This window comes from Balaenoptera ricei, chromosome 2 (assembly GCF_028023285.1).
Source record: "Balaenoptera ricei isolate mBalRic1 chromosome 2, mBalRic1.hap2, whole genome shotgun sequence".
Lineage (NCBI taxonomy): Eukaryota > Metazoa > Chordata > Mammalia > Artiodactyla > Balaenopteridae > Balaenoptera > Balaenoptera ricei.
The window spans coordinates 186,304,970-186,318,514 of record NC_082640.1 but is presented as its reverse complement, the minus strand read 5'-3'; the positions used below and the strand labels follow the sequence as shown (position 1 = coordinate 186,318,514).

The 13,545-nt window shown below is 50.8% G+C and overlaps 1 protein-coding gene across 2 annotated transcripts in view; it reads right to left on the bottom strand.

The window, feature by feature from the left end:
- Window positions 1-5,502: 5,502 nt before the first annotated feature.
- LOC132360019 (cytochrome c oxidase assembly factor 8) overlaps window positions 5,503-13,545 on the bottom strand; it is a 32,381-nt gene continuing 24,338 nt past the window's right edge. The window contains exons 4-5 of one of the 2 annotated variants that reach the window (XM_059915102.1): window positions 9,248-9,338; window positions 5,503-5,824 (exon numbers count right to left, since the gene is read on the bottom strand). In XM_059915102.1, coding sequence (XP_059771085.1) covers window positions 5,719-5,824; window positions 9,248-9,338 — 197 coding nt within the window. In that variant the 3' untranslated portion in view covers window positions 5,503-5,718. The remainder of the gene's footprint in view (window positions 5,825-9,247; window positions 9,339-13,545) is intronic. The other variant, XM_059915103.1, reaches the window with a different exon arrangement.

The following is a 13,545-nucleotide window of genomic DNA, read 5'->3' as shown; positions in this document are numbered from 1 at the left end:
CTGCACCACACTGTGGATCTGTTTGGACGGCAAACTCAAGTCTTCAGGTGTGTGTGCTGGGGTGAGGGGAAGGGGGGATGGGCCTGGGGGAGCTTAAAGCCCCCAGTTACCTGGAGAGAAACCACCTCGAGACACCTACCAACCTCGTCCATCCATCTCATCCCCTCCTCTGGCAGCTCTTCCTGTACTTTTTCCACCCAAGGACCGACTCAGGACTCAGTGAAGACAATCATCACCGCAAATCAATAGCCAAGCAGCTCCAAATGCAGCCTGAACATTTTTGGAAGATTGACCAATTCATTTTCAATGGCATGAAAAGAAAGAAATGACTTTCCTGGAAGACCAGTGAGGTGAGCTGAGTGTCTGAGCAGGGGCACTGCCCAGCAACGAGGGTGGCTGTCCTCACCCTGTGGGCACAGGGCACTGGGGCCACAAGATGGGCAGGGCGGCCCATGAGGGCTGCTCCATTCCCAGCGCTGAGAGCAGGGCCTGGTGTGCAGCAGGTGCTTCTGAGCATTTGTTGAATGAATGAATAAGCAAGGACCCCGCTGTCTTCACAGGACCCCAAACGGAACACCATCACGTGCCCTTTGCTGGAGGGCACACCATTCTCGGTCTACAGTGCATTTGAGGCTCAGAGGGCTTAGATGCCAGAGCTGAGACGGCAAACAAAACCGTCTTCACTTGCTACAACATGGATGAGCCTTAAGGATGCCACGCTAAGGGAAATAAGCCAATCGCAAAAGGTCAAGTATGGATGAGGCCCCCCGGGGCAGTCAGACTCACAGACTGTTGGGGGCCAGGGGCTGGGGGTGGAGGCGGAGAGTCAGTGTTTCACGGAGACAGAGTTTCAGATGAAAAAGTCCTGGAGACGGATGGTGGTGACGTGAATGTACTGTATGCCACTGAACTGTTCACTTAAAAATGGTAAACTTAACGTTATGTGTATTTTACCACACATACTCACACAAAATTACTCTTCTTTCCGTTTGGCCTCTGGAACTTGCGGTATCTCTGAGGTGAGGCTCGTCCACTCCGAGAGGAGGGCGCCCTGCACAGGGACCAGGCTTCCTAAGAGGGATGCCACAGAGATCCGCCTCCCAGCAAGGGGTAGCGGGCACGCCCCGAGTCACCAGCACCCCAGCCTGACCCAACTCGCCTCTGCTCAGGTACAAGGGTTGCTTCCACGGAAGGTGAGTGAGTGACAGGCCCTCTCTGGGCCTGGCCTGTAAACCCTTTGCTGCTCCTCCAGCCTCCCTCCTTTCCTGCAGGCTCGGGGGGCAGTGCCCTGGGCCACTCACCAGCCATGGACACGGCAAAGCTCCGTTCAGGTGGGCAAGTCTCCTGAGCAAAGCTGAGGGGCAGGCCCCCTGGGAACTTTTTCTGGGGAGCCAAGTCTTGTAACACAAGCAAGTCTGCCAGCCAATCAGGGGGTGAGGGCACTGTAGGCTGCACGCGAGGCCCCTGAGGTCAGGACAGGGACCGGGCATGAGAGGTGCCCTCTTCGGCGAGCAGGTGGAAGGTGTGGAGGGGGACGGTGCCCTAGAAGGGCTCACGTAGTTGTCTGTACGTCCCCATTTGAAGTTCCGTGTTTTAAAATTTGGCTATCCACTTTGCTGTACACTTGAAACTAACACAGTGTTGTTTATCAACGGTACTCCAACATAAAACAAAAGTTAAAAAATAAAAAAATAAAATTTGGCTATAAACTTTACGATGCTATTTCTTTTCTTCGTGATACTAGCGAGAAAATAATGTTAATTAACTAGCACTTAGATATAATTGTAGTACATTTTAAGTAGAGATGCTTCTGCAATTGAAGGAATGTAATTAAAATCTATGGTTAACCTGGAATATAAACATGCAAATCAGATCAGGTGATTCCATAAAATATTCTTCATGGGTTCTTCATCACGTGACTAATTTTTTCTCCTACCTTAAATCCTGTTAGTCTGTAAGCGCTGCAGCGGAAGCAGCAACAAGCCCTCACCATCACAGCCCCTGTGCCTGGCACGGACAGGCACTCAGCATCTGTGGGAGGAACGAACGCTCCCACTCACCCACAGCCTTCACGGGCGGGCAGCGTGCAGCTGGCCAAGAGCAGGCGGCGTACGCCCGGGGCCCATGGGAAGCGCTGGGCTTTCCCAGCTGTGGCAGATGAGACACCAGGATGCAAACACCTTGGGAAGAAACGGAGGCGCCAGAGCACATATTCAGAAGGCCTGGAAGTTGTTAAAAGGCAATTACTTTGAAATAAAAATAACACGCGTGCACTGGAGTCTGAGAGGGAACCTAACAGGACTGAGGCCTCCCCAGTGGGCTTGGCCGCCCCCCAGAGGAGGGGAAAGCACGGCCGGCGCCAAAACCCCAGCTCTCACCGGCCCCCCAGTCAGGCGGGCTTGCTGAGCAAGAACGCACAGCCTCCCCTTTGGGAAACTGATTCCCCGTAAAGGAAGGCTGTTCCTTTGCTGTCTGCTCCTCCCTGCACTGTCCCAACTTCCTAACCAGAGGCATTCTTAAATTTTTAACGTAAAAATTGTCAACAGAATATGCCTATTTGTTGTTCTGTTCTCAGAAGCAAAAAAAAAAAACAATGTTAGTAGGGGGAAAAAAATCAACACACACAAAACTTTATCATACAATTTCCCATGACTTCTATGATCTCCCCACTAATCAGAAGTGTAAAATAGTCTTTGCAAATGTGCAGAACAAGAGGCCTGTTGTGCAGGCGCCTCCATGGCTGTGCGCCCTCCTCCGGCGTGGAAGCCCCGCACCATGGAAGTGGCCTGAAGGGCTGGCTGGAAAAGGGCCCGCCAAGCCTGTGTCCTCGGGGGAGGGACGGAGGATCAGAACACAGCACAAAGCTTCTTTGCAGCGATGCTGCGATGTTTCCTCCAGAGCCCGTGTGAGGCTGCCGGCCACAGGAGCGGTACGCGGGCTCATTCGGGGAGAGGCAATCCCCGAGGACCCCGTGTGCCAAGATCTACCTACAGCACCTCCTGCTTAAACTCCCGCTGGTGCAGATGCTTGGCTCCCACTCACGACAGGGGCTGGCTTCCAGTCACCCTTCCCCCACAGAGGCCCGGAGGTGCTTGGGAACCAGACCCTTTGAATGTTATTAGTCACTAATTTCCCCATTTGTGAGCAGCCTGTTAAGTGCCGGACACCATCCCCAACAGGCACGTGGGATGCGCCCAGGGGTTCTGTCAGGTGAGTGTCATTGCGGCCAAGGAAGCTGAGGCCAGGAGATGGGCTTGGGCAGATTGGTCTGCTCTGGAAGGCTCCTCTGTGCAGGTCTGTCATAAAGACGCTCCCCTGGACCTCCCAGAGGCAGACTTTCCAATATGCTATTATGGTTAAACAGGGAAAGAGGACTTCCCTGGTGGCATGGCGGTTAAGAATCCACCTGCCAGCGCAGGGGACACAGGTTTAAGCCCTGGTCTGGGAAGATCCCACAGACCGCGGAGCAACTAAGCCCGTGCGCCACAACTACTGAGCCTGCGCTCTAGAGCCCACGAGCCACAACTACTGAGCCCGTGTGCCACAACTACTGAAGCCTGCGCATCTAGAGCCCATGCTCCACAACGAGAAGCCACCGCAATGAGAAGCCCACGCACTGCAACGAAGAGTAGCCCCCGCTCGCCGCCAACTAAAGAAAGCCCGCTCGCTGCAACTAGAGAAAGCCCGCATGCAGCAACGAAGACCCAAAGCAGCCAAAAATAAATAAATAAAATAAATAAATTTATTTTTTAAAAAAAGGGAGGGCTTTCCTGGTGGCACAGTGGTTAAGAATCCGCCTGCCAATGCAGGGGACACAGGTTCGATCCCTGGTCCAGGAAGATCCCGCATGCCGTGGAGCAACTAAGCCTGTGCGCCACAACTACTGAGCCTGTGCTCTAGAGCCCAGGAGCCACAACTACTGAGCCCACGTGCCACAACTACTGAAGCCTGTGTGCCTAGAGCCCGTGCTCCACAACAAGAGAAGCAACCGCAATGAGAAGCCCGCACACCGCAACAAAGAGTAACCCCTGCTCACCACAACTAGAGAAAGCCCGTGCGCAGCAATGAAGACCCAACGCAGCCAGAAATAATAAATAAATTAAATAAATAAGTTTTTTAAAAAAAGAGCTAGAAGGACTTCCCCGGTGATCCAGTGGTAAAGAATCCGCCTTACAATGCAGGAAACGCGGGTTCGATCCCTGGTCGGGGAACTAAGATCCCACATGCTGCAGGGCAACTGAGCTCTTGAGCCTCAACTAGAGCCCGCATGTTGCAAACTACAGAGCCCACGTGCTCTGGAACCCATGCGCCATAACTAGAGAGAGAAAACCCACACGCCACAACTAGAGAGAAGCCCGTGCACCACAACAAAGAGCCCACGTGCCGCATCTAAGACCCGATGCAGCCAAAAATAAAATAATTAATTAATTTAAAAAAAAAAGAATTAAAAGCTAGAGAACAGTTCATGCCTCCGGGCTCACTCATATGGAACCGGGGCCCGACCTGGTCCCCTAACTGTGCTGGCGTTCCTTTGCAGACACACACAGTGTCACATGGGCTGGTGACAGGTTGTGTTTAGCAAAGGCAGTGGCGTGACGCGTGAGATGGGGTTATTTCTGTGAAGCCTCGTGTCCCACGCTGCTTGGTGCACGCACTCCACTCCCCGGGGACCTCCATGGACACCTGGGTTAACAGCCCACAGAGCTGATGGAGTGCACAGCGTTCGCCAGGAACCACAGCGCCCAGCGCTGGCTTTCCTCTTCAGCAGCACCCTCGTCCATCCGCGTGGCCCTTAAAAGCCTGGGGTGGGGTGGGGGTGGGATGATGTGCTTCCTCTGGTCTCTGAAATTTCTCCTTGGAAATCACCTTCGGTGGCAGCAGTTTATAAGCCACGGAAGAAATCCAGCCTTTCGACTCTACTGTCACATCCCGTTTTGGAATAAAAACTGCTTGCCAAGTGGCTTTTGGTAAAATCCAGATGTCTCATCTGTCCTCAGAGGACACCTTATGCCCTGGCTCTGAAGGGCACTTGCCCGCTGCTGAGGCAGGTCCCTCCACCCCTTCCCCGCCACGGCTCCAGGACACAGTACAAAGAGAGCCTCATCATTTTATAACCACATAATCCTATTTCAAACAATGCTGATTTTATAAGAACTGAAGCAGAGGGACATGAGCCACAGAAAGCTGTTCCGGAAAACCTTGGAAACAGGCTCTGCCCCCCTGGAATAAATGTAGCAAAGTCCCCTGGGCTCTGGTGGAGGAGCCGCACCTGCTTCCGGGTCTGTGTGTGGACGCCTCCCCGGACAGCTGCACTTCACCAGGGCCGGGACCCGGGGCCTCCAATAACCAGGGCTCGCTGGTCAGGTGAGGCCGTGGTGACACTGCAGCCAGCCTCCAAAACATTCCTATCAGTAGAGGCAAATTTTTCAAGTGAAATTTTATTAATATCTTTATATTGTTCTCTTTCAAATTGGTATAATTCAAAAACACAGAAAACAGGCACACAGTGCTTGGGTTTTATTTAACATCACTTCCATGACCAAGAGCCAGCCTGGAATCCACAGTCAGGACGGAGCCACCTGGGCCACAGCGCAACAGGACCCGCGTCCTCCCAGCCTGCCCTGCACACAGGTCTTCGAGCTCTCGTAAAACAAGCTCCTATAAGCAGCTGCTTCTCGTGGCAACTTAGACGCTGGGAGGGTGGGTCAGGGTGGGCTCCTAGTTGATGGTCTTCTTTCGTTTCAGTCTAAGCTTGTTCCAAATCCTCTCCAGGGCCACTTTTCCCATGAAGAAGGTGATGGCAAAATTACGCCTGTACCAGTCCCTAAAGAGGAACAGGACAAGCACACGTGACCGACGCTCAGGCCTCCCAACTGTCTCCTCTTCCACCCTTCCTCACCATCTCTGCCATCTCCCGCCCTCTTTAAAGCTAGACTGCCCACAACAGCCTGCCTTCCTTCCACCTGGATTTTCATCAGGCTGATGTGCCCAGTGCACCCCGACCCCGCTTTTCCCACTCCTGGAGGCTGCTGCAGCCTTCCTCAGATTTTGCTAGAAGACACAGAAAGAGCTCTCAGAAGCCCTGGGGCCCCCAGAGCCCAGTGGCATTCTCTCAGAGACACAACTGTAGAGCGATGGGGGCGTAACCTCTCAGAAAAGGACTGGAGGCTCTGCCGGAACTCGGTGGGGACCCTCCAGGCTTTGGCACCTTAACTGCATAAGAAGCACATGACAGAAGTACTCCATCTTGAGAAGCTAACTTGTCCAAATGCCAACATCATCAAGTTTCATATCTTCTTTTTCTAGATGATCTGAACTTTTGGGTAACCTGTGTCTCAAAAGAGATCATTCCAGAACTTCTCATACAAATACTGGGATGGAGTTACATGCTGTCATAGGCTCACTTGCCTGTGAATTACTCTACAGAACATGTCAGAGCTTGCAAATTCACCACATTGTCAGCAGCTGAATGGGCAAAACTTGGCAAGTTTCCACAATGGAAAGCACACATTCCAGACTCTCAGTGCTGAGCCCTCGGAAGCTGAAATGCCAACAAGTGCCAATGCTTTTTGTCCAAATGAGCTAATGAGGGAACGTGGAGCTGCTATTCCAGACTGGACTCAAATGGTTGACTGGATCTCAGCATAGAAGAATGGAGAATAACCAAGGGCTTAAGTGAAGTACTAGCAAGAGGTAAAAATACCAGTTTTCTGGAGCCTTTGCATGGCTAGATAGAAAACCCCTCTCCACACGAGAACGATCTTTACACTTCTATCCACTTCAATGATGCTATAAATGGGAAGCAATGCCCTAATAAAAAAGGCTTCCAGAAAAAAGAAAACTGGTATCCCACCGAGATTAAAGTTCTTAGGTTATTAAGGAAAAGCCAGATTCCACTCCACCGATACAGACAACCTGAATTGATAAAGTGTAGTGGAAAAGACAAACTAAGCTTTTCCTGTTTCCATAAGGAAAGCAGGGGCAGGAGGTGGTGCGGGCACAGAGCGGGAGCGCTCAGGCTCCACTACTGCCCGACCCTCTCTCTCCTCTGAGTGCCACACGGAAAACATCAAGCTTACCGGAGAGGAAGCAAGATGCAAACATGCTGTGTCCACACCAGAAATCAAAGGTCCAGGGAAACCTAACTAATACTGGCTTGACTGAATAACTCAGCTAGATCAGAGGGACACATGACAGCATTAGCAACAGAACCTGGACGCTGCAGGACTGGGCTTTATGCCTGAGTGTCACTCAAGAGCTCCTCCAGACTCGACGATCACCTCACTGTCTAGACCCTGCCCCACCTGCCCATCCGGCGTGGCCACTGCCCTACGAACGTCACAGCAAATCTCAAACGCCACGTCCTATCATCACACCTGGGAATACACATCACTATGTACCGTCAAAACCTTTTTTAAAAACACCTAACCGGGGCTTCCCTGGTGGCGCGGTGGTTGGGCGTCTGCCTGCCAGTGCAGGGGACACAGGTTCGGGCCCTGGTCTGGGAAGATCCCACATGCCGCGGAGCAGCTGGGCCCGTGAGCCACAGCTACTGAGCCTGTGCGTCTGGAGCCTGTGCTCCGCAACAGGGGAGGCCGCAATGGTGAGAGGCCTGCGCGCCGTGATGGGGAGTGGCCCCCGCTTGCCGCGGCTGGAGAAGGCCCTCGCACAGAAATGAAGACCTAACGCAGCCATAAATAAATAAATATATAAATTAAAAAAAAAAAAACAAAACACCTAACCACAATACTATCATTGCATCTGATAAAATGAACAATGACTTATCTATACAACCTAATATACAGTCACTGTTCAGTTTCCTTTGACTGACTGTCAAAAATAAATACCTTTTTTTAGGTGGTTTGTCTGTATTAGGATCCAAACAATGTCTACACACTGCATGAAGCCTCTTTTATTCTATTAGTTCCCCCTCCTTTTTTTTTTTTAATCCTAGTTACTGGTTGAAACTGGATCGTGTCTGTCTTGTAGAACTTCCAACTTCTGGGACTGTATCTTCAGGCTATGATTTAAGCATGGTCTGTGAACCGCTCTCTCCACACCCCCCCCAACACACCCTTTTATCTTTTTCCTGTAACCTGGTATGAGATCCGGAGGCCTGCTAGACTGCAGTTCCCTTGTTCTGGTGAGGACACCTCACTGGCCATGCTCGGTACCTCCTGCCGCACCTCACAGAGATGCACGCAGGCCGCTGCCCCACTCTGCACAGTGTGAAGAGGTACCGGGGTTCAGGCGCAATCAGCCCGACCTATCCAATATGAAGTCCCCATCAGCCTTGCTGCCCAGCGGTTTAGCAGCTGTGGGGTGATCAGGCCCAGATCTAACTCCAGCACCCCTGCGTTAGCTGTCATTCTTCTACCAAGAAAAATGCTCCTTCGTTCGGCTGCCCTGGAATCCAGTCGGGGCAGGAAAGGCAGGAGAGGTGAGTGTCCTTCACGCCTCGAGTTTCAGAACACTGGGCTGGCTGCCTAGCCCTACCCCGCGGCGCCTGTGAGCCGCTCAGTGTCACTGTGATCGCACAGGTGTCGGCACGTGCGATAGACGTGCAATCCACAGCCGTCACTGTCTGTGTGTGGCTGCAACGGCTCCGTCCCTGGCCTACGGGAGCCCCTCGAGTCGCTGTGAGCCGCTCAGTGTCACTGTGATCGCACAGGTGTCGGCACGTGCGATAGACGTGCAATCCACAGCCGTCACTGTCTGTGTGTGGCTGCAACGGCTCCGTCCCTGGCCTACGGGAGCCCCTCGAGTTGCTGTGAGCCGCTCAGTGTCACTGTGATCGCACAGGTGTCGGCACGTGAGATAGACGTGCAATCCACAGCCGTCACTGTCTGTGTGTGGCTGCGACGGCTCCGTCTCTGGCCTACGAGTCACCTTCTGGGCTGTTCTCACATGACCCCGCTGGGCTCCGAGCTTCCTCACTTTCAAACACAAGACGTCTCGACTCCTCTTGTGCTGCCCCTGCCCCAGACTGTGCTTCTCAATGGAGTCCAGGTTCCTTTCAGTGGGAAGTGCTGTGTAGAACCCACTGTCTACGCACTAGGGGTGCAAGCTGCTTTAGGGATGCCATGCAAACAACTTTAAGCTGTCAATTTTATTTAAAAGTGCGAAAACTAAGTTGATAGCAACTTCTACCTTTAATATAAACACAAATGTTAAATTCAGATAGCAAAATAATCCTAGACAATATGGTTGTGATATTCAAATTTTCAGGAAAAAAGTAGACACCCACCTGTTGTAATACATGTGCTTCTGAAAATTTTTACTTAAAAATTGCTTGTAAAAGTCAGCCATTTCTTCTGCATTCAATGTTGCTTTTTGACCTGAAAATTAATTTCAACTTAAACATTAAGACTTAAGGGGAAGGGTTCTACAAACAATTATTAGAATTAACAAATGAGTTCAGCAGGATTGCAGGAGACAAGATCAATATACAAATATCAACTATTTCTATACACTTGCAATAAACAATCTGAAAACAAAATTAAGAAAACAATTCCATTTACAACAGCATCAAAAAGAATGAGGGGCTTCCCTGGTGGCGCAGTGGTTGAGAATCTGCCTGCCAATGCAGGGGACACGGGTTCGAGCCCTGGTCTGGGAGGATCCCACGTGCCGCGGAGCGGCTGGGCCCGTGAGCCACAGCTGCTGAGCCTGCGCGTCTGGAGCCTGTGCTCCGCAACAAGAGAGGCCGCGATAGTGAGAGGCCCGCGCACCGCGATGAAGAGTGGCCCCCACTTGCCGCAACTGGGGAAAGCCCTCGCACAGAAACGAAGACCCAACACAGCCATAAATAAAAAAAAAAAAAAAAAAAAGAATGAAAGACAGGATAAATTTAAGACAGGAAGTATAAGACTTACACATTTAAAAACTACAAAACATAGAAATGAAGGACCTAAATAAATGGAAAGACATCCCATGTTCATGGTTTCAAAGACCTAATACCGTTAAGGTGGCAACACTCCCCCGTAATGACATATAGATTCAAAACAAACCCTACCAAAACCCCAGCTGGCTTTTTTTTTTTTTTTTTGCCCCAGAAATTGACAGGGAATTCCCTGGCGGTCCAGTGGTTAGGACTTGCTTTCACTGCTGGGGTCCAGGTTCAATCCCTGGTCGGGGAACTAAAATCCCACACGCTGCGTGGTGCGGCCAAAAAAAAGACAAAAAACATAAAACAGAAGAAATTGGTAAGTGGATCCTAAAATTTATATAAAAATGCAAGGAAACCCAGTAGCCAAAGCAACCTTGGCAAAGAAAATCATAGTTGGAGGATTCACCCTTCTTATATTCAAAACTTACTACAAAGCTACAGTAATCAAGACAGTGTGATACCAGCAGAAGAACAGGCTTATAGATCAATAGAACAGAGCTAAACCCAAACATTTATGGGCAAGTGATTTTCGACAAGGGTGTCAAGACGATTCAATGGGGACAAATAGTCTTTTCAACAAACAATGCTTAGGACAACTCGATTATCTACATGTAAAAAAAAACCAAGCTGAATCCCATCTCACACCATAAACAAAAATAACCTCAAAATGAATCAAAGACCTAAATGTAAGAGATAAAACTATACAATTCTTGGAAGAAAACACGTGCAAATCTTCATCACCTTGAATTAGGCAATGCATTTTAGATATGACACCTAAAGCACAGGCAAACAAAGAAAAAAATAGATAAGTTGGATTCCATCCCCCCCAAAATTTTTTTTTAATTTAATTTATTTTATTTATTTATTTTTGGCTGTGTTGGGTCTTCACTGCCACGCACAGGCTTTCTATAGTTGTGGCGAGCGGGGGCTACTCTTTGCTGTGGTGCGTGGGCTTCTCATTGCAGTGGCTTCTCTTGTTGCAGAGCACGGGCTCTAGGCGCACAGGCTTCAGTAGTTGTGGCACATGGGCTCAGTAGTTGTGGCCCACGGGCTTAGTTGCTCCACGGCATGTGGGATCTTCCCAGACCAGGGATTGAACCCATGTCCTCTGTGTTGGCAGGCAGATTCTTAACCACTGCACCACGAGGGAAGTCCGGATTTCATCAAAATTTAAAATTTTTGTGCTTCGAAGGGCACTACTGAAAAAGTGAAAAGACAACCTACAGAATGGGAGAAAATATTTGCAAATCATCCTTCTAATACGGGTCTAATATCCAGAGTACGTAAAGAACTCTTACAACTCAACAATAAAAAGAGAAATAACCCAATTAAATCCTTTAAAATAACCCAATTTTAAAGGATTTGAATAAACATTTCTCCAAAGGAGATATAAAAATGGCAAATAAGAACATGAAAAGATATTCAACTAATGACTAATGAGTCATTAAGGAAATTCAACTTAAAAAGATAATAAGATCACTTCACACTCACTAGGATGACTACAATCAAAAAGACAAACAATAACAAGTGTTGATGAGGATATAGAGATATTGGAACTCTTACATATTGCTGGTTGGAATGTAAAATGATGCAGCCACTTTGAAAAACAGCTTGGCAGTTCCTCAGAAAGTTAAACATAGAGTTACCATATGACCCTGCATCCCACTTACAGGTATATACGTGACTGTTCACAGCAGTGTTATTGATAATTGTCAAAAAGTGGAAACAACCCAAATGTCCATCAACTGATGGATAAACAAAATGTGGTATGTCCATATAGTGGAATATTATTCAGCCATAGAAAAGAATCTTCAATGTAGTGATACATGCTACAACATGGATGAACCTTGAAAACACACACTTAAGTGAAAGAAGGCACACATAAAACACTACATATTACAGGCAGACCTTGGAGATATTGAGGGTTTGGTCCCAGACCACTACAATGAAGCAAGTATTGCAGTAAAGTGAGTCATGAATTTTTTGGTTTCCCAATGCATATAAAGTTATGTTTACACTATACTGAGGTCTATTAAGTGAGCAATAGCATTATGTCTAAAAAACCATACATACCTTAATTACAAAATCATGCTGTTGGAAAAATTGTGCCAATAGACTTGCTCTATACAGGGTTACCACAAACATTTAATTTGTAAAAAACACAGTATCTTCAAAGCACAAATGAGGTATGCCTGTATATGATGACATTTATCTGGAAATGTCCAGAATAGGCAAATTCATAGAGACAGAAAGTAGACTAGTGGCTGCCAGGAGCTGGTGGGAGGAGGAAATTGGGGAGAGAGCCCTCTGGCTTAGAAGCCCCAAGCTCCAAACAGGCGTCGCACCCAGGGTCCCTGCACTTGCAGAGCACCCCCATCCAGAGAGGCCCCCGCTCCGGCTCCCCCCGGGGTTAGTCCACTCGCCAGGACTCCAGACAGAGGCTGTGTTTCCTGGCTGCAAAGCTGATGCTGACACTTCAACCGCACCAGGATTTTTGGGAGACAGAGACAGAGCTGGGAAGGTGACCCCAGGGCACATTTCTACAGAAACAGGAGGGAAAGTGGCCAACCCTGAACTCACACAGCACAAAGGCAAACGCAGACCGCACAGTACAAGCGTGGCTGTCCCCCACAGAGGCAGAAGGGCCACCTCCCGGCCAGCCTGAGCAGGGGCCCACGCCACCTGGACCCCCGCGGGCTGAGCGAAGAGCAGTCGATTCCACGCGCCCTCGCTCCTCTGACCCAGCCTCCTGCTGCTCCTCAAAACCTGCATCTGGAAGACCCTCTCACAACCTCCCCAGACGCCGCCCCTCCGAGGGGGCTTCCCCGAGGCCCCCGTTAAAACGCCGGCTCCTGCGCTCACCCCGGCTTCGTCCTCCCCCGCGGTCAACAGCCCGGGAGTGCAGAGCGCGTTCGCCGAGCTGCTCGTCTGCTGGTCACCCGCCCGGCCCACGCAAGGAGCTCCGCTCCACAAAGGCGAGGCCGTGGCTCTGTCTCGTCCCCAGCTGGTCCCCAGGACTAGCCTGGGATGTGGCAGGTGTTCAGTAAATACCTGGAATCAATCAAGGGGTGGATGCTGATGGGGGAAAGAGAGGGACAACCAGCTGCCTGAGGAGGGGAGGGAAGCCGAAGGCTCCCAGGGAAGGGGACAGTCCAGCCAGGATCCCACAGGGCACAGAAGGGGAGCAGCACGGGCAGAGCAAGTGACGGGTGTGGCGAGGCAGAGACGTGGCTGAACACAGAGTGAGGGGCGGAGGGCAGGCAGGGCTGGAGCGCGATGCGGGGCCACACACGGAGCTCTCGCTCCGGGGAGCGGGGCGCGCACGCTGGCCGAGAGCAGCGGCGTCTCCTAAGCTGCAAGCGGGTCCCGCCGGTCCTCCAGGGAGAGGCGCCTGCGCACCCTCCAGCCAGCCTCCCCTGCCTCTCACACGATGACGAGAGGAGCTGAGGAGGTGGGACGTGTCCTCCCGGCCCCGCAGGCAGTGGCTCCACGGGCCGGGGCTTCGTCCCTCGCCGGCCCTGTGGCTTCTCCGGGCTCCACGACGCGGATCACAGCAGCTCACCTCATAAGGCTGCTCTGAGACAAACTGAGTCGCGGTCAGTGTGGCAGGTGGGACGGGCCTGGCACAGAGGGGCGCGCTCATCACCGCTGCCGGC